Source organism: Oryzias latipes, chromosome 18, assembly GCF_053564925.1.
Source record: "Oryzias latipes strain Hd-rR chromosome 18, Olatipes_Hd-rR_3.1".
NCBI classification, from domain to species: Eukaryota; Metazoa; Chordata; class Actinopteri; order Beloniformes; family Adrianichthyidae; genus Oryzias; species Oryzias latipes.
This window is the reverse complement of record NC_136254.1, coordinates 1,572,837-1,594,765: the sequence shown is the minus strand read 5'-3', so window position 1 is coordinate 1,594,765 and position 21,929 is coordinate 1,572,837. Positions and strand designations below refer to the sequence as shown.

At 42.4% G+C, this 21,929-nt stretch overlaps 1 protein-coding gene across 3 annotated transcripts in view; it reads right to left on the bottom strand.

Annotated features, from left to right (window-relative positions):
- The window catches only part of LOC110016811 (NACHT, LRR and PYD domains-containing protein 12-like), a 36,510-nt gene extending 29,948 nt beyond the window's left edge, over positions 1–6,562 (bottom strand). For 2 of the 3 annotated variants that reach the window (XM_078936587.1, XM_078936590.1), the window contains exons 1-3: positions 6,440–6,562; positions 3,174–3,304; positions 3,011–3,097 (exon numbers count right to left, since the gene is read on the bottom strand). In XM_078936587.1, coding sequence (XP_078792713.1) covers positions 3,011–3,097; positions 3,174–3,259 — 173 coding nt within the window. In that variant the 5' untranslated portion in view covers positions 3,260–3,304; positions 6,440–6,562. The remainder of the gene's footprint in view (positions 1–3,010; positions 3,098–3,173; positions 3,305–6,439) is intronic. The other variant, XM_078936589.1, reaches the window with a different exon arrangement.
- Between the last annotated feature and the right edge of the window lie 15,367 nt (positions 6,563–21,929).

Genomic DNA, 21,929 nt, shown 5'->3' with positions numbered 1-21,929 from the left:
TATGTTTACCAATATTATGGAAAGATTGTTGGTTAGTAATTAATGACATAAGTGATCACTTGCCTATATTTGCTATATTTGACTTTAAATTGCCACAAAAGTCAGCAGAAATCCACCAAATCTATCAAAGAATAAGGAATGATGAAACTGTGAACGCTTTCAGAAACGATTTCATGAATCAGGAATGGAATGTACAGTGATCCCTTGCTATAACACGGTTTACTTTTCACGGTTTCGCTACTTCACGGATTTGCATCGTGCATTGTGTTCTGCATTCTGATTGGCTAAAAAGTCACTCTGCTTCTTCTCTACCTGTGCGTCAATAACGTTGCAGTTTAATTATTAAATGTACACGTACGTAAAACAGCTTGTCAAATTTATATTGTGTACGTGCAAATTCTCTTGATGGTGGCATGTCGGTGTATAAGGATGTTTTTTCAAAGAAGAAAAAAGAGCAACAACAACAACTGCCTATCACCATGTTCTTCTCCCTAACAAACACAGCTGCACCGCGGGATTCAAAAGAAGAAAACACTGCAGAGCGGAGTCAGGATGCAGCGGCTCAGTCTGAAGAGCAGTGAAATACACCTGAGTCACTATTTGTCCCACTGTACTTTGTATTTTTTTTATCATTTAAAATTTCGTCCCGTTTAATCCAATTACTCGGGTCGCGGTGGGCGGGGCTAATCTCCGCGATTTGAAGCCTTCTGTTCACATTGATGATTAAAATTAATGTTTGACAGTACAGTACAGAAGTTATTTGTTGAAAAAAAACGTTTTAAAGTACTTTAATTAGTGAAACAAATGCTTGAGCCTGTAAAATGGTTTGTTCTTTCTTTTCAATATGTAATACAGTATTTAATTGTATAATAATTGTAAAAAAAAAAATAAAGGTTTCTACTTCAGGATTTTGGCTATCACGGGCTCTTTTTGGAACGTAACCCCCGCGATAAACAAGGGTTTACTGTATACAGATGATGTAAATTATGCATATGAGGCTTTTCTAAATCATTATTTAGATCTTTACAGTAGACACTGTCCAGAAGTTCTAAGTAAACCTAAATCTAAAAATAACAGAAACAAAAAACAAGTTAACAAATGTATTGAGACAAGCTGAGAAGAAATATTATCATAGGATTCTGTATGAAAATAAACATAACATAAAGGCTACGTGGAATATTCTGAATAAGGTCATAGGAAATAAGTCAGGATCAATGGAACGACCTCACTTCTTTCTTAAAGACAATGTGGTCATTAAAAAGCAAGAAGACATGACAAATGAATTCAATTCATTTGTTGTAAATATAGGACCCAACTCAGCAGAAAATATTACATGCAATATACAATCAAAAGATGGTAGTAAAAATATAAAGTGGATTTCCAAATCTATGTATTTATCTGATGTGACTGAAAATGACATTCTGACTACAGTACAAACTAAAAAACAAGACCTCAAATGACAGTGATGGGATTGACATAAAATTAATAAAAATGACAATAGATTGTATTGTTAAACCACTGCATCATATCTTTAATCTTTCACTGAAATTGAGAGGATGAAAATAGCTAAAGTTATTCCTTTTTTTTTAAATGGAGACAGACATACTTTTAATAATTACAGACCAGTATCATTACTGGTCTGTAATTATTTACTACTTACAAGTTTTAGAAAAGTTGTTTGTTAACAAACTAGACAGCTTTCATAAAAAACATAAATTAAGTGAGATTCAGTTTGGGTTTGGTTCTAACAGGTCTACAGATTTGGCTATAATGAAAATATTGATTCAATGAAGTTCATTGTGTCTGTAAGTTCTATTAAGCACTTAAATTATAATATAATAAAATGTTTTAAAGGGAGCAGACAATTCTAAGAATTGTATTCTTCAATTCTGCTCCCTTCCAATCATGAAAATTATCAATAATGTTCCACAAACATGTAAACTTATTGGACAATCAATAATTTTCATGAAAGGAACAAATACATTCATGAAATTAAATTTCATTTGTGACGACAATATTGAGAACAAAGCAGTAAAGTCTGTGGGTGACCTGCTGGACGCTCATGTTGTGGATGTGATCAACTTTTTCAGACTTGGAGAAATCCCCACACTATGAAACCATTTTCAACAACAACATCTACCAAATCCAGAGAAAACGTTTTTTTTTATTAATTTCTTCTGCTCTGGAGGTTCATCAGATTCTCTTCCATATTAAACTATTGAACTCAGATCATGAACAGACTGATCTGCAGTCAGAAAGTCTGTTCATGATCAAAGACAAATGACCAGTTTCTGTTCATGACAGTCAGTGTCACACAGTCTGATAACTGTGTGACACTGACTGCAGCTATTGTCACTGGAATCATTTATTTGTTTGTGGACAAAAATACATTCATTCATTCATCTTCTTAACCGTTTATTCCTTTTCGGGGTCACGGGGTTGCCGGAGCCTATCCCGGCCACTTGGGCGTATGGCATGGCGTGGACAAAAACACAAATCTGAAAAATCAATTTAGTTTTCAGATGATACTGTTTTATTTTGAAAAACTGGATTGTTTTCAACGGCATCAGGCTAAACCCCTAAACATTTAAAAAATATGACATTTCTACAGGGGTGTGTCTTGGTGAGAGTCTGGCAAGTCTGGTATCCTGATACATGTCCTATGATACGATACACATCGCAATATTGTATGACTTCTACCTGAATATTAATACGCCTTTAATTGTAATAAAATGGTGACATTCATTTTTTTCATTCATATGTTTGTTCTAATTTTTTTCCTACATTTTTTTCTGATTCTCACTATAGTTTGTCTGAATTAGCTATAAAGTAAAATGTTGGAAGTCTGTTATAATAAAAAGTGTATAAAGCCAATTCTTTGTCGTATTTTGATCTTTTCTTGTGTCACAATATCACAAACGTAAATGAAAATACATTTTTACAACAAAAAGCAAGTTCAATTAAAAATCTGAACTATAATCCGGCCATTTTAACTCTGACAAACACTTACTGTTTCTCTCCTGAACAGATGTCTTTGCCATCAGGATTAGCACCCTTTAACTCATCTTCCCCTTTGGATCCACGTCCAGGTTTGTTCCTGTGAAGAATGCAGGTTGCTGGTGTGAGTCCTGAGCTCTGACCTGGAGAAGATCATGAACAGATGTTCATCTCACCTCTGAGCTTTGCTCTTGTTGTCATGGTTACCATCTCTGCTTTTAGAGGGAGGGGCTCCCTTCTGTGGTTTTTCACACTTATCCATGCTGCCGGATTCACTGGATCCACATCAGCTCACACACACCTTCACCTGCAGAGGAAACCCTCATCATCAGAGGAAGCTGCCATCAGCTGCTGCACTTCTGTTCTGGCTCCACCAGGTAGAGACATGGAGCTGCAGCAGCAACATTTCCATTCAGTCACTTTGACACAGAAACAACAAACTTCCTGTTTCTACACGTCAGGAAACATGAAGCATCAAGAAAAACAGACAGAAATCACAGAAGGAGGAGAAAAGAAAAAAGACATGAATTCTTCGTCTCAAAGCTCCAACAGAGACTTTGATTCCACTGTTGAACCTCTGAACTGGAAAGCATTGGTTACTTGTTCAAAAGTAATCTATTACCTTACAGGATTACTCTCTGAAAACTGTAACATGAGTCCTGGGTTACTTTTTAGTTTCTTTAGAACAGCTGCAGAAGAAAAACTTCTGACGAGAAACATGTTCCACAAAGTTTTTCTCATTTCTATGGGAAGATTTGGTTTCATGAAGATTTCTAACAATAAAGTTTATTTATGGGAAAGTGAAAACAATGGAAACACAATCAGAGGATCAAAATTCAGCTTCGGTGAGTTTAGTCCGAACAAACAAAACTTCAGACTGGACACATTTGGTTTAAAGTGAACCAGAGTCCGTTTCCCCGATAATCTGGAATGGATTTTCAGTCTGAATACATCCAAGTGGATCCTGGTCTGGGACCAGGAACCGCTCTCTGACCCGTCTTTGGAGGTGGTCTCGGTTCATTTCTGATTGGACTGAGCTTTGGTTCTGTCTGAGTCTCAGTCTGAAAACTATCCATCCTCAGAGAAAACAACTGGACCAAAACGGCCACCATAGCCGACGCTCACATGATCTAACAGATTAGGAATGAAGGAACCGATGAGGACAAATGTGAAGCAACGATTGTTATTGTATCAGACAGAAAAAAAGACTCCAGCTGTTCATTTGTTACGTTGATTCAACACAACAGAAACATCTTCCAACAGACTTTTCCAGACTGAAAACACCCTGAGAAAAAGAACAAACAGAGAACTCCAGGCCTGTGAGCCTCAGGAAAAACAGCTGCTTCACTAAAACTGGTTCTACCACGGAGTACTAGGACCGCCTTAACAACAAAACATTTTCAAGAATAAAGTTATACATTTTTAAAATAAAGTGGTATAAATATGAGAAAAAGTCATAATTTATCAAAGAGCCATGTTTTTCAAAAATAGAGTTGATGGTGTAACTCTACCTTAACGCCTTTGGACCTCTGCAGCTACAGACGGCATAAACGGTTCTGCCTGAAATCCACTTCCTGTGGGTCAAGAATCTCCTGAAGCAGTCCAGTGTCCTGAAATTCTCTACAATGTCCTTAAACGTATAATAAAACAATGTGGACTCACTATTTCTGAATGAAATACGATGTTCTCTATGTCTCTCACCATCCTGGCTCCTTTTTGTTATCTAGACTTTTCTCAGGAAGTAGATTATTGTTTTATAAATGTAAGACTTTGATTCTCAACTCATTACTTATGAATTTATAACTTTATCATCGTATAATATTGACTCTTTTACACATAATCCTACGAGTTCATTCTCATAAAATTATAACTTTTTCCTCATCATTTTACTACTTTATTCTGGTTGATGTATTTATTTTATTATTTTGATGGTGGCTCCAATACTCTTTTTAACTTTGTCTATTGAACATTCTACATATTAGCAGTCATAAAGAGTGTATAATCAGATGTCAGGGCGAGGACAGTGCTGTGTAGAAGTAAACCACATATTCATTCAGAACTACAAACAACATTTTTCTTTTAATGTAATATTATTTTAATAATGAAATGAATGAGGTAAGCGGGGTAACGGTCTTAACTCTTTGTCACACCGGCGCTCAGTCAGCCTCCAGATTGTGAGGAAATGTCATAGAGTCCATGTATTGCAGAAAAGAGCCCCAGGTCTCATGAAACCTACTAAGTGAACCTTGAAGTGAGTTTCTTAGCTTCTCTAGTTTGAGATTATGAAGCACCTCAAAGACCCAGTGGACATGCGAAGGAGGACGGAGGAGCTTCCAGTCCAGCAGGATCAGCCTGCGTGCTGATAGGGTGGAGAATGCAGTGAACCCTTCAGTTAGCGTGTCAGGAGTTGTGGGAATACCAAATATTTCAGACATGAGATTTGGTTTGATGGAATATCTATACGCTCTTGATAATGTGTCTAATATTTCTGACCAAAGTGATACGAGCACTGGACAGGACCAAAACATATAGGCCTGGTTAGCAGGAGAGAGGTGACATCTGCTGCAAGCATCACTAACAGAAGGATGTATTTTGGCCATTCTGGCATTGATATAGTGGACCCTGGACAAATGGACAAGAGACAATGCTGACTTCCATAGTTTTTCCCTCATGTGGAGGTTAAGACTGTGTTCCCATACAGTTTTGACAGTGTTAGACAACCTTGTGGATGAAAACCAAATAGACTTGGCCTGAAATGCAGCCGTTAAAGAGGCTCTAATAGTCTGTCATAACGTTCAAATGACTGAACTAGAAAAACTAGACAGACAACTCAAGACACACCAAAGAGGAACGCAACAACTAAAGTTTAGGGTCAACAAAGACTAACAGCAGATTGAACACAATCATTAAGATGAGATGAAAGAATAGAATTTATAGTTGGAGAAGAAAAGCAGAAAAATATTTGTTTTCATCCACTAAGGCCTCATGGTCGCTCTGCTACAAACATTTCTATTCTAGGTTGTTGGTCTGATGGAATCTGAGAGTTCATAAACCTGGAATGAGGAAATATGACTGTGTTCCAGCACACAGTTACCTGGAACTGTAATCTATTACTTTAGTAATAAGTTCCTCCCAACACTGTTCTCACACAGACTTGGATGGAGGAGAACAGGAAGGTTTGGAGTCAGAAATAAAACCTTTAAGAGTTTAGTAAAACAACAATCATCAGCTGATTGTTGTTGAGGTGATGAAGAAGAGTCCTCCATTGTTGATCCAACAATGATGAAGGTTTGGAAACAGCAGAAGGATGAGAGTTTGCAGAGAAAGAAGAAGATCTTCTCCAAACATTCAGAATCAAACAGTCAAGTTAGGGAAGAGTTCCAGAAACAAACTCCCTTCAGTTTCTGCAAAGAGATGAAGAGGAAGAAGAGTCTCCACTCACCGTGTCAACGCAGCTGCAGCACTGATCAGTGACTCACAACCAGGAAGAGTCCACCTGTGATGGAGGTGGGGCAGCACAGGTGGGCGGGTCATCAGGTGGAGCAGCCTTCCTGGAATCAAACCCTCAACCTGGCTGCTGTCTACCAAGTGAACACCCACTGCTCCACAGTCAGAAGACCAGGATCTGATCAGGTTTATTTCTGACGCTCATCAACACGGTGGACGTGAAAAAGGGGGCGGGGCTTCTTGTTGGAGGTGCATCAGAGACATCAAGACCTGGATGACAATTAATTACCTCCTCTTGAACCCAGAAAAAACTGAGGTCATTATACTTGGTCCTAAAAACCTCAGAGATGCTCTGTCTGCTCAGATAGTCTCCCTGGATGGTATAAGTATAGCCCCTAATTCCACAGTTAGAAACCTTGGGGTTTTATTTGACCAGGATTTATCATTTAAGGCTCACATATCTCAGGCGTGTAGAACTGCCTTTTTTCCACCTGCGGAATATTGCTAAGATCAGAAATATACTTTCTAAGAGTGATGCTGAAAAACTCATCCATGCATTTGTTACGTCGAGGCTGGATTACTGTAACTCCTTGTTAGCAGCGTGTCCTAAGAGTTCCTTAAGAAGTCTCCAGCTTGTTCAGAACGCAGCTGCTAGATTGTTAGCAGGAACTAGCAGAAGAGATCACATCACTCCTGTGTTAGTTTCACTTCACTGGATCCCAGTTGATTCTAGAATCAAGTTCAAGATCCTCCTGTTAACCTATAAGGCCTTACATGGAATGGCCCCGTCCTATATTAAGGACCTCATAGTCCCTTACCATCCAATCAGAACACTTCACTCACTAAATGCAGGACTGCTTGTGGTTCCTAGAATTAGTAAAAGTACGGTTGGAGGTAGAGCGTTTAGCCACCAAGCCCCTGTTTTATGGAATAAACTCCCAGCTCATGGAAGAGAGGCCGACACAGTTTCTACATTCAAAGTTAGACTGAAAACATTCCTCTTTGGACAGGCTTATTGTCAGACTAGTTAGTATTCAGAGATTATTTAACTTAATGTTAATTTGTTTAAATTAAACTTAATAATAACTATTTATTTTAAAAGGCTGCTAGAAGTTGAAGCTGGGGTAACTATGGTGCACTGGGGTTCTGTCCTCTTTCCTTTTTTACTTCTACCCTCCTTCTCTTCTCTATTCTTGATTATTATTCATCATTTAGTTCTCCATGCCTCTGTTTGGTACAGTGCGATTCATGTATTGTCCCTCTTTCCCCTCCTGGGGAGTGGGAGTGCTTCCAGACTCCAGTTGGCCCTCCCGTGCTCCAGTACCTGACCGAGTACCTCGTCTCTGCTCCTGCTCCTACACCTGGCTGTGGATCCTGTCTCCGGCTCGACTCGCGCCTTTGACTGTCCCCACAACCACGGCTGGATGAAGCTCGTCTGCTGGACTTTATATATGTAGTTGTAGATTTAGATAAGTTAATTCTTCTCTCAGAGTTCTGGTAAATCGCCTGTCCGTCCTGGGGGAGGATCCCTCCTTCATGTGGGCACCCCTGAGGTTTCTTCGTTTTTTCCGTAATCCCGTTTTTTTGGGAGTTTTTCCTTACCGCGAAGGGGGGTCTAAGGGCAGGGATGCCAGTATAGCTTAGTCAGTTTGTTAGTTCATTTTAGTATTTTTCTATTGAACTCTTTGCATTCGTGATCCTTTTGATTTCATGTTTCACTTTTTCAATTACCGAGACGAAGCCTATCGAGACGACTATTGTTGAGAATTTGGGCTATACAAATAAAATTGAATTAAATTGAATTGAATTGAAATTAGTGTCAGGAGCTGTAGGATGTTTGAAAACTGACCTGAGAATTTGATGAAGATGAAGATGGAGGAAGAAACATCACATGAACACAGCAGGAAGTTCAGAGAAACTAAAGAGAGAACAAGTTCAACAAGAAACCTGATAGTCAGTGGGAGGAGGGGCGGAGCTTCAAGCTGATTGACAGATTGTTGACCTCAGTGAAGGTCATGTGACCTTCTGCTTTCTGTTTTCCTCCTTCCAGGCGTGACATGAACTCCCCTCATCTGTCATCTACTGTCATGAAGCAGAAACTCCTCCTTGACCCAAATAGACCCAGAACCTTCTGCTACAGTAACACATTTCATTGACCGTAAGAATCCAAAGTTCACTTCCAAAATGTACAAATGTATCTAACATAAAAGACACGATTAACCTACCCAAGGCTAAATGAGCTATCATTGAATTCTAGTGATCAATTTCGGCTACAGATCTGTTTGAATGCCTTTAATATGACCAAAAGTCCTAATCTACAATTTATTCAGTACAAGATTCTCCCCAGAATTCACTACCAGGACAGAGATTATTTAAAATGGGTCTCAATCAGTCTGCTGTATGCACACAGTACACAGATAACAACATAGACGACTATTTAAACGCCCTGTGGTTCTGTTCACCTGTCCAATCATTCTGGAGTAAGGTCAGTGAGGATTTATCAATCTGGTTTAAATATAAGGTCCCTATATGTCCCAAACTCTGCTTAGGTGACCTAAGTAACAACATAGAATCCAACAAGGCTTATATGGTTCTCACCATCTGATTTCTTCCTAAACTGGAAATCTAAAACCATCTTAGCATCAACCACTACAGAAACCTCATGTCAGAGCATATTAGTTTAGAGATAATGTCCTCCACACATATTCTGTCAGCTTCAGACTCTCCCTGGTCCCAGTTGATTAGTCACATCACCTAGTATGGGTCTGATGGTGTTGAGCCAGATCCTGGCTGGTTCAGTGGGCTGGGGTGGGTTTGGGGGGTGGGATCTGCCGGGCCCGCTGAACCAGCTCCTTCTGATCAGTCAAACTTAGAGGAACAGAGAGTTTGTTCACATGCAGCTCAGGAAAATGTCTGACCGTGAAGCTGAGAAGCTTTTTCTTTCCAGCTCCGTTAGAATCACAACTTTTCAAATCCACAAGATCCTAAATGGATTTGATGATGTAGAGTTATTAGTTTAATTATAGATTGTATTGGATTTTTAGATAAATATTGTCAGATTTTTTTTTAAGGTGTAAATGTTTTTAGGATTAAGATGATCGTTCTCCACTGCTAAAGCTCAGAACTGAACAGATTGAAGTCTGAATGTGAACAAGTCAGAAAAGAATCAGAATCAGAATCAGAAATACTTTAGTGATCCCACACGTGGGAAATTTGTTCGTTAACATAACAGCCGTTGGAGGCAGAGATTTGATCACAAAGAAAACATCAAACTGAAAGAATGTGGATCTTCCAGATCTGTCAGAGATACCAGGAAGAACTCTGACAGATTCCAGCGGTAAGAAAGATGTGAGGAGCAGAAAAACACTTTAGTTTGACACTTTGATTGATACAGGACGTTTAGAAGCTGATCTTGCTGTTCAAACTGATCTTTCCAAACATCTAAATCTCTGTTTTCCCTCAAAGGATCAGGATCTTCAGGTGTTTCATTTCTCCACCTCATATGTGTCGGCAACAACACCTCCATTACAATGAACACAGGGGTCCCCCAAGGATGTGTGCTGAGCCCCCTTTTCTTCCCTCTGCTGACTCACGACTGCACCCCAACATCAAGCTCCAACCTCTTCATCAAGTTTGAGGATGACACAACAGTGGTGGGTCTCATCAACAACAACGATGAGACCACCTACAGAAGTGAGGTGAGCAGGCTGCTCTGTGGTGCAAAGACAATCTCCACCTGAATGTGGAAAAGACAAAGGAGATGGTTGTTCCATTCCACTTTTACTGACATAGACACATCTAGAGTCTTGTGGGGGTGGTCTGGTGGAGGGGGCACGGTGAAGCATCTGGGCTCATCTCTCACTGGTCCATGCCCCAATTTTCACTTTCAGGCACCACACACTGCATGTTGGCACCACACACACAACACATACACACTACATTCAGAGACTCCTCCGGGCCATAACCCTTCCAGTCAACGAGGGGTTGCAGGCCACGACCCCGTCGTTGGACATCCAGAAGGCGGCGAACAGGAAACGCCGGATGATCATCCACAACCAAGGCAGGAGGAGGGGGCTCGGCTGGGGGGCTGAGAACACTGCAGGAGACAGGTTTCAGGAGACACACATGGAAGGACGGGTGGATGCAGGGGGGCTGGCACTTCAGACGGACCATCGAGGGGTTGATGACCCGGTTGATCTAAAAAAAAGTGCCAATGAACGTCGGAGTCAATTTCCTGGACTCACACTGCAGGGGAATGTCACGTGTGGAAAGCCAAACCTTCTGTCCCGGTCTGTAGTCCGGGGCTGGGACCCTGTGGCGGTCCGCCAGAGCGCGGTTCCTAGACGACGTGCAGGAGAGGACTGCCCGGACCTCGTGCCAAACATGACGGGCCCTCTGGAGATGGTCCTGGACGGAAGGCACAGCCACTGCTCTCTCCTGAGAGGGGAAGGGGGGAGGCTGATAGCCATTGGATGCTATGAATGGAGACAGACCTGTGGCAGAGAAGAACAAGGAATTATATGAGTACTCAACCCAGGGAAGATGAGTTGACCAGGATGCAGTGTGACTAGCTGCAATCCAGCGCAAAGCTGCCTCCAGGTCCTGGTTAGCCCGCTTAGTCTGGCCTTTGGTTTGGGGTGGTATCCTGATGACAGGCTGGCTGTGGCTCCAATGGCCTGTCATAAGGTGTTCCACATCCTGGATGTGAACTGGGGACCTCGACCTGACACCATGTCCTGAGACAACCCATGTCACCAGAACACATGCTGGACCCGGAGTTGTGACTGTCTTGAATGCAGAAGGGATCTTGGAAAGCGCCACACAATGGACAGACTTGGAAAAATGGTCGACTATGGTTAGGACCATTGTGTTGCCTTCAGAAGGTGGGAGGCCGGTGAGGACATCCACAGCTATGTTGGACCAGGATCGATGAGGAATCAGGAGTGGTTGCAGAAGTCCAGCTGGTGCATGATGGGAAGCCTTGCCACGAGCACAGACAAAGCTGGCCTGGACAAACTCTTGTGTGTCAGCAGACATGGAGGGCCACCAGAAGTGCTGTTTAAGTAAGGTAATGTTCCGGTGCATCCCAGGATGGCAAGCCACTTTGGATTTGTGGCCCCACTGCAGCATGGAGGAACGAGTAGGTGGGGGAACAAACAGGAGACCTGAGGGACATTCAGGAGGAGAGGGAAGGTTTTCCAGAGCCTTTTGAAACTCATGCTCCACCTCCCACATGGCTGCACCGACGACAAGGAATGTGGTAGGATGGTGTCCTGAGGAATGTTGTAGGAAGCTGGAAGCTCAAATTGCCTGGATAGGGCATAAGGCTTCTGGTTGCAAGACCCTGGGCAGCAAGTGAGGGTGAAATTAAAGCGTCTCAGGAAAAGGGACCACAGAGTTTGGCGGGGATTCAGTCTGCGGGCAGAACGGAGGTAAGACAAGTCCTCGTGATCAGTCCATACCAAGAAAGTTTGAGATGTTCTTTTCCAACCAATTCCTTCAAGGCCTTCACGACTGTCAACAACTCATGATTTCCCACGTCGTAATTCCTCTCAGCAGGAGAAAGCTGGTGAGAAAAAGCGCAGGGATGTCTCTTCTGATCAGAGGATGAACGCTGAGAGAGGACCGCCCCAACTCCAGACTCTGAGGCATCCACCTCCACCATGAACTGAGCTGTAGGGTCAGGAAGGGAAAACACAAGAGCAGAACAAAACCGACTCTTTAACTTAGCAAAGGCTGCATCGGCACCTGAGGACCAGGAGAAGTGTTATTTGACAGAAGTCAGCTTGGTCAGGGGAAAGGCCACAGAGCTGTAGTTCCTGATAAACTTCTTATAAAAGTTAGCAAACCTTTCTATTAGTGGGTGTGGGCAAATCTGCTACAGCTTTGATCTTGGCAGGATCTGGTTTGAGTTGGCCATTTTCAATCACAAACTCAAGAAAACTGACAGTATAGGCATGAAAGTCACATTTCTCACTTTTAGCATTGAGTCTGTTTGCTAACAGCCGTTGTAATACAAGCCTGACATGTAGAACATCCTCATCTAGAGTCCGTGAAAAAATCATCAAGATAAACACAAATCTATTCAACATGTCACGCAGAACGTCATTGATGAGACATTGGAAAAGCAGTCGGAGCATTAGCTTTTCCAGCTCTTCCTGGTTCTCTGCTTGACCCGGTCATCGGTGACGTCACGCCCCTAAGGACCCTTCTTAAAAGTGATGATGTGCACCTGATTCGGTTTCTGCTGTAGCTCTGCATAGTCCGGTTGTCGTTTTACTGATTGTGGGGTCTTTTGTGTGGTTATGAAGGCTGGCGGTCCTCGTTTGGACGGGTTTCTCATGCTGGCTGTATTTGTTGTGGCTTTTGGCGTATTTCTGTTATTGTGTTTTCTATGAGCCAGATGTGAATCTTGGCTTTTTATGGTGGCTCTCTGTTTTTGTTCCATTTCTGTGAAAGTTACTGTGTACATTCAATATTTTAACCAGTGTTTGGATTGGTCCTTCGTTGGACCTGTCTCTCATCTGTGGACATTTGACTTGTCATTGGTCTCTTTTATTCAGCATCTGTGGTTCCTTTTCTCATTTTAATTCGCTTGGTCCGTAAACAGCGATCCTCATGTCGTCACCACCGCATGCTCAGATGTCTGGTTCTGCTTCACCCTTCCTCACTTGGGGCCAGCTGGTGTGTGGACGGCCACCCCTCTCTGTGTTCCCCAGAGAGTCCAGCCTTAGCCTTCAGGGAACTAACATCTGCCCCATTATGAATGTGTCAGTTTTGTACACGGCCCTGTTTCTCAGGTATTTTGTTAGTTTTGTTCTCTCTCTCTGGTTGGTTTGAGGGTTTCTGGCTGGTTTGTGGGGGCTTTATGATGGGCTCTTTCCAGGGCCCCATTTTCTGATTTTGAATCATCCCCTCAGGGTGGCCACTCATCCATTCTAGGCATCAGCAGCCTGATTCCTCGTGATCCTTGCGGTTTTGTTTGTTTTTGTTTTATTTATTTATATTTTTTGCACTTCGGCTGACCATGCCATGATCCATTATTAATTCCACTGGACGCAGTGGAAGGCAGATATTCCTGATGTTCTCACTGTTCTGCCTCTCCATCCCTCCCAGTGGCGTCTTCTTGACGTTAGGTGGCGCTCAAAGTGTTTATCAGTTTTGCCTTTCGGCTGTCGTAACAATCCTCATGTTTTTAACTACATTTGTGAGAAGCCCTGTGCTGGACTTTGTGTAATCCTATGGGCTCCCCTCCGTTTTGCATCTTGATGTTTTCTCGGCGGTCTATTTTCCTCGTCACCGGTCTTTGCATCTCTGTGATCGCGACTTGTTTTCGAATCTGGGTTTCCACTTTATCTAGGTAAGACGTATGGTCCTCCGCCCATCTGGATTTATTTTCTGCCATGGATCTCTGGGTCATTGATGCAAGCCTCTCTGCCCACTATGCCATCCCTCGCATTAGTGCAGCGCATCAGGGTTTTTTTTAATCTTGGATGTATAAATGGGATTTTGTCATTGTTGGGCCACCTGTATTTTGTAATGTGCATTTTCCCCTATGGTCTTCCTTCATCTTGTTTTCTCTTTTAGATAGTTCGGTCCCCGTGTTCCTGTTGTTCTGGATGTTTCTGTCTTGCTTTCTGGTCTCTCCTTCTCGATACTTGGAGTGGTTTTGTTATGACGATGACAGTCTTTGGTCTCCCTCCACTTGTTTTCTGAGGCTGCGCCCTCCATTGGTTTTGGGGGGAATTTTATGAAGACTGGTTTATGAACGGTGTTGAACCCAAATCTAAAGCTCTAATGGTCCATTCACGGATCATGTGGTTCTGAGAGAATTCAGCCGTGGAAATTATTACAACGGTTGTTTCGAGAAGTGCGATGATAAATAGTTTAATACGTCATCAATTGACATGGTTTAGTGTTTAAATAACTTTACATTACGAGCAAATGTATCCTGGCCGTAGTAACAATATCACTGAGGCTCTCTGGTTTCAGTTTCAAGAGTTAAAATTTATGTCTGTAAGCCAATCCTCAGTCTGACTGAAGAACAAATGGATTTGATGATGTAGAGTTATTAGTTTAATTATAGATTGTATTGGATTTTTACAGGAATATTGTCAGATTTTTTTTAAGATGTAAATGTTTTTAGGATTTAGATGATCGTTCTCCTCTGCAGAGGCTCAGAACTGAGCAGATTGAAGTCTGAATGTGAATAAGTCAGAACAGCCGTTGGAGGCAGAGATTTGATCACAAAGAAAACATCAAACTGAAAGAATGTGGATCTTCCAGATCTGTCAGAGATACCAGGGAAGAACTCTGAAAGATTCCAACGCTGAAAAAGATGTGAGAAGCAGAAAAACACTTTAGTTTGACACTTTGATCAATGCAGGACGTTTAGAAAAAGTCCAGAAAAAGAGTCAAACTGATCTTTCCAAACACCAAATCTCTGTTTTCCCTCAAAGGATCAGGATCTTCAGGTCTTTCACTTCTCCACCTCATATCTGCTGATCTGTTTTCTGTTCCTGTCGTCTTTCAGCTCTCTGCAGGGACTTTCCTTCTCATCCGTCTTCCTCGTCCATTCCTTTGCTATTAGATCAACTGTCAGGTTGTTGCATCACAACCAACATGTTGGAGTTAGCAGCAGGAGCTCTGATGCCTTCAGGGTCGTCTGTTCAAAGCAGAACTGTTCCTTTGAGCTCAAACACGCCATCAGCTTTTAGGAATTGATCTGCAGACATCAACATTGTTCTGATTTTATGGAACATTCCAAGTTTCTTTGTGAATTTTTCCATCTTTTCTGATCACTTCATTTACAGAAAGCTCTGCTCTGACCTCTGACCTCTTTACTGCGGACAAAAACAAGATTCAGACTGTCATCACATCATGTCCACCCCACCCCCCCACTCTGGACCCCTACCAGTTTGCATATTGGTCTAATCGAGCGACTGATGATGCCATCTTCACAACTCTCCATTCAGCCTCACACCCCTGGAAACAAAAGACTCTCATGTCAGAATGCTATTCATTGACTTAAGCTCCGCCTTCAACACTTTCATCCCCCTGCAGCTCATCCACCAACTGGACCATCTAGGACTCATCACCTCCCCGTGTATCTGGCTGCTGGACTTTCTGACAGGGAGACCACAGGCAGTTCGTGTCGTCAGCAACCCCTCCAGCACCATTACAATGAACACAGGGGTCCCCCAAGGATGTGTGCTGAGCCCTCTTTTCTTCCCTCTGCTGACTCACGACTGCACCCCAACATCAAGCTCCAACCTCTTCATCAAGTTTGAGGATGACACAACAGTGGTGGGTCTCATCAACAACAACGATGAGACCCCCTCCAGGAGTGAGGTGAACAGGCTGCTCTGTGGTGCAAAGACAACCATCTCCACCTGAATGTGGAGAAGACAAAGGAGATGGTTGTGGACTTCAGGAGAAATCACACCCAGCACTCCACTGATCATCAATGGTGCTGCTGTGGAAAGGGTGAGCTGCACCAAGTTCCTGGGTGGGCACATCTCCGACGTCCTGTCTTGGAACCACAACACTGCATCACTGGCCAAGAGTGCCCAACGACGCCTATACTTCCTCCGCAAACTGAAGAGGGCCAGAGCTCCTCCCCCCATCATGCAGACCTTCTACAGGGGGGCCATTGAGAGCATCCTGACCAGCTGCATCACCGTGTGGTACGGAGCCTGCAACGCGTCCTGCCGGAAGACTCTGCAGGACATTGGAGAAACAGCTGAGAAGATCGTTGGTGTCCCTCTTACTGGCCTCTGGGACATTTATCACTCCCGCCTCACCCGCAAAGCCATCAGGATTGCAGGGGACCCCTCACACCCATCCCAGAGACACTTCAACCTGCTGCCATCAGGGAGGAGACTGCAAAGTCTCCAAGGCAGAACCAGCAGACTCAAGAACAGTTTCCTCCATCAGGCGATAAGGAAACTCAACTCCCTCCCTGCCCTCCCCCCTCAGCCCCCTCCCCTCACAGCTACAAACTTAAACTGAAAACGTTCCCACCTGCATCAGAATATCTTCACCAAAGACTGCCATCAACCATTCGTCACTTTAAACCATCTCGTTGCTCTTTTAGCACTATTTGAATTATTGTTATTATTATTATTGTTATTGTATATTATTGCACAGTGGGTTGAGGGGAAATAAAATTTCATCTGTGCTGTATATCATGTGTATGCAGCATACTTGACAACTAAAGCTGACTTTGACGTTGGAACAAGAGTCTGAACCTGAGAGCAGCTCTGACTGAAAGAATGAGGATCTTCTGGATGATCTTTGGGACTTTTGCTGTGCTATAGTTTGGAAGAATGTTCTGCAGCAGACATATTCCTGAAGGACGTATTTGTTCCTCAGTAACAGGGCGTGTTTGAACGGCAGCAAATTCCTCAGAACATCGAGGTTTCCTGCTGGATTGAAGAAGTGCTGCCCCCTGGTGGACAGGAACTCAGCAGTGCAACTTCAAAACGTACCAGGGTCTTAAATCAGAGATTTCAGCTCAATCATCTCCGGTTCTCTCGCTGCCTCATCAGTGACAAGCGGGGATCTCAGGCAGTCAGTCTCTGCATTAAAGGATCCATGAGAAAAGTGATCTGCGGTCGTTCCTGCTGCAGGCCCTCAAACCCCAAAGTCAAGTTTCCGTCCAGCAGCAGCATCACGTTCTGCTTTATTCATTTGGATTACAGCCTTCTGCTGTAAGCTCCACAAAGAAGGAAAGTAGGATGGTTGCCATTTTGACTGTGCACTTTAAAAAACTTCAAGTTGTTCATAAAGGAGACAATTTGTGTCAGATCAGGAAGAGTTTTTAATTTTCCCCGAGATACATTTTGTTCTTTTCTGCCATGAACAATTTTACTGCTTCCAAAAGCTCATAATAATAACTGGTGACTTGCCATTCTGTTCAGTAAAAAAGTAAGCATCTTCCCGTTCTTCCAGGAACGTCCTGTGTTTATCTGTATACTCCTAATTTCGCCATTTTGACCATGAGTGTAACAGTCTGCACGCACATCAAATGTTTACTTATTTTTTCCGGCATTGGGCGTAACCCGCGCAAATGATTGGCGGTCACCTATGTGTCGGGAGCAAACACACACACTGAAAAATTACTATTATTTATTTTTAATACTCTCTGATGGATTTGAGTGTGGTTTAAGAGGGAAAAACTATGAAATGAAGCACAGTATATAGAAAATATAATGAGACGCAAAAAGCTGCATGCTTATTGGCCGAGACCCCCTTGGGGCTCGAGAGCTGCGTGTTCGCCACCCCTGGACCAGATCAACCTTCTGCTCTCTGCTAAAGAGGCCGTTTCATCAGCTGGGAGTCTGTTGGAGATTCTAGGATCACCACACAGGTTCTGCAGCAGCTTCTCCTCCAGATGAGCAGAGAAGACTTTCTCCACCCATCTGTTCACAGTCACCATGAAACCATGAAGAAGAAGAAGATCCTCCTGAGATGTTAGCAAACCTGGAAGATGACGAGAAGAAACGTTTGATCTGTGAGAGTTTGAGCTCCAAGACAGAGTTTGTTTGTGAAGAGGACACATGTCATCTGTCCTCTCAGAGTCTCATTTTTTCACACTCCTGAACGTCTTCATTCCAACACCAAGTCTCCTGATCTTTTCTGTATTTTCATCTCATTCAAGATTAAAGACCGAGGACCTTCTCCTAGTCTCCATGATGACTTTAGCTGCAGCTGTCCAGTCATCTGGAAGAACCTCCTGATCCTCTGTCATACGTCAACACATTATCAAGATATTTTGGTGTTTTAGCTGAAGATGGCAAAGAGTCGTCAGCATAGAGGAGAACTTTCAGCTCTAAATGGGTTTCAATGAACACCGTCTTACAATAGATAAGCCTCTTGAAGAACAGAGAAGTTCCCAGATTTACTGGAGGAAGAAGAAGAAGCTGAGATGGATAAACAGGGAGGAGTGAAAAGCAGAACCAACTCTGGAGCTTTTAGCTCTGATTGGACCAAAAACATGGAGATTTTCAAGGCTTTAGTCCAACAAAGAACAGTGACATCTGGGGGAGAAAAGTACCCGTCACAGTTTTGGAGGATTCCGCTAATTCAGCCATTTTGCTGGTTTGGATTTCTTAAGGAAATGGAAATCTTCCCTCCTCCTCTTAGTCTACAATCCAACAGGCACAGAACTCCATTCCTATTCACTGGTTTCCACCTGGACAATGAAATTAACTATCCTCCATTCTGGGTGACATGGTCCTTCCAGGTTGCTAGCTTACTGTTACCTTTCATTCAGCTAACATGACATTTTTCCTGTTTTTCAATATGTTTTTCATATTTTTCTTTTTATGTAATTTAAAAAAAATTTTTTTTTGCTATTTCTTTACGATCGTTTTCTGATTTTCGTTAGTTTGGATTGTCTTGACACAGCTGTGAGAAACTCTTGACGTTTCTGCCATCTAGTGGTGTATTGAGGAACGTGTTGACTCTTCCCTGGAAAGGAGCTGGGGCCTCATTTCTAAAACTTTGCGTAGGATTTGCGTCAGAAGTGGCGTACGGATGAAACATAGGACGTGCGTACGCACAGAAATATTCAGATTTATAAAACCGTGCGCACGCACATCCTACGCATCTTTCCCTTAATAAATCACAACCAATTCTAAATGCTGCGCAGCTTTTGCGGCCTCATGACACGCCCATAGTTGCCCATAAATAGTCTGTGAAACGCCCACAAATGAATATTCATTGATTGCGAAACCATGGCAAACACAGAGAGAAAATGAAAAAAACGTAACTTCATTCAATGTGAGGTAGAAGTTATCGTTGGCGAGGTGGAAAAGAGGAGAAAAGTGTTGTTTGGAGGGCACAGTGTGGGCATTACTAACGCCAAAAAGGCACGTGAGCGGCAAACGGCGGCAGACGCCTTAAATGCTGCAGCCTCACAACCTCGGACCATTGTTAAATAAAAAAGAAATGGTCTGACATCAAAGTCAAGGCAAAAAAACGTCTAGCGCTGACCCCCCCCCCCCCCCCCCCCCCCCCCGTGTCTGCCACGGGTGTGGGGGGGGGGGGAGACACCGGAGCTGACCCCTCCTGATGAGAGATTGGCGGCAATAATTGGGGAAACCCTTTTAAGTGGAGTGGTGACTGAGGCGCAGGGGGACACCGACGCGCCAGATGCACCGGGTGACACCCCCCCAAAAGCCCGCAGAGGAAGTGGGAACCGGCTCATAAGCCACTCGTCCTCGTTTGCCAGCAAGTCTTCTTGCTGTCTAAAGATGCGTTCACTCTGAATTCTTCCATTTGCCACATCTTCTAAGGGCACAAGATCAGCCATTGTGCGTCATTACGCATTGTGATGGGGCATTTTATTTCCCTCCATTTAATTACATCTGACAAGCTACAGATGTCGGTAATAATCCACGTGGAAATGGGAAATTGTTCAGCGCAAATGTCATTTCTTGTTGCTTTCTGAATGGTTGAGACATACGCCATACATTGTTTTATCAAAAATAAAACAAACTAAAGGCATATGCATGAATACCATAATTCTGTAGCTTATGAAGAAATGTTTTACTATGAAAACAACTTTCCCCAGTGGACTATTAATGCATCTCTCTATCTATCCATCTGTCTGTCTAATTGCACCTATATCTGATCCGCCAGACGGACACATTGACGGGAATATCAGTTTTTACATTATTTCGTTCTGTTAACTATATTATTGATGAGGATGAATTGCTCAACATGCCAATATTGCAGAACATATTTCACTTTTCTTTCTGCAAATATGTGTTCATTTGAATTTCTGTTGTAATTCTCGTTTGATTGTTTTGTTTGTTTCACTGCTGATCGATCAAACGGGTGTTCGTGTAGCTGTTAATTGTCAGACTTGCTTTGTGAAGTCTTCATGTTATTTCTGAGAGGCAGGATTGTCATTTTCACTTTCACGTGTTTCTTCCATCTGCCGACGGTGTCGCCGTTTCTCATTTCACCCGTTTTTGTGCGTACGCCTGGGTCAGAGCGTGAAGGACCGCACATTTTCCCGTCAAGTTTGCTTTTTATAAATCTCAACTATTGCGTAGAGAGTGGCGTACGCCTTCTTTTGTGCGTACGCAACCTTTAGGAATGAGGCCCCTGGTCTCCTGAAGAATCCAGGGGTTTAAAAAATAATTCATGAAAACCATAACTAGGCAGAAAACTCCCATAGACTTCTCTAGAGAAATAAACATCTGTTACTCAGTCATTCTTGCTCTGATACCTTTTTTGTTACATGTTCTTGATGATCCTCATTTTTTATGATATTTTCCATAATTCAAGTTCTTCAAGTTATAAACTGACCAACCAGATGCCTCAGTAAAAGTATGTTTTTTATTAGCACTTCAAGCAACAATTTCCAACATCAATAAAAATCAAAAGGAAGAAAAAATACCTCAAGTATTCAAATACTAGGGGAACTTCGAAATCAAAAGTGGAAATTGTTCTTGGGTTTTCTACTTTTCATGACTAAGTGAGGTAAAACATAAGCAGACCTCCTTCTGAAACAAACTAAAAAGTGGTTGGATTTTTTAAAATGACTTCACGTGAAGATAGCATTTTTCAAGTGTTAATAAAACATGTAGAACTAAATGAAATAAAGTATCACCAATGATCACTCCAAAGACTTTTTACACACATGCATTCATCAATCCAATGATCTATGGTTTCTTCATGAAAGTCTCATTAGTTGTGACAAACCTCGATGTATGAAATTTGTTCTCCCTGGGGGAGGGGAGATGCAGATGCAGCCAATCTCAGGAACCATTTGGTGGTTTAACCCCCAAATCCAACCCCTTAATGCTGAGTGTCAATTACTGGAAGCTGGAATACACTTCCACAAAAAAAAGGTTGTAGTAGTCACGGTTCACCGGCAGGGGGAGCTAGAGCGATGTATTTAATCTGGTGTCATCACAAAAACACAACAGGAAAAAAATATGTACTCAAAAATACAATCACTTGATAACCATCTCCACAGTCAGTTCCTGTAAAAATCATTTCAAGCAAAGGTATTGCATAAAATAACCAAAACATGCGACAAAATTTTCAGTATAAGTGTCACAAAACAGCCTCTTGAGTGTGTGTCCATGCATTAGGTCAAATATTTGTGCTCAGTTGAAAAAATATCAATTCATTACACTTGTGAGAGCAAACAGTCGTCTACATAGAAACCTTTTTTAATGCATCAACGTTAATAATCTCTTTAGCGGTGGCTACTACTACTACTACTACTACTACTACTACTACTACTACTACTACTACTACTACTACTACTACTACTACTACTACTACTAAGAAGAAGAAGAAGAACACCAAGGTTAAGATTTAGCGAAGTATTGATTACGCTCAATCATTCTTCATTCTCTTTTTTATGGTTAGAAGTGAGTCAGTCAGCAGAAAATCATTTGGTTTGTCAGATTACACATTAAACTATGACTGAAGTCTAATCTGACAAACTCATCCAGAGT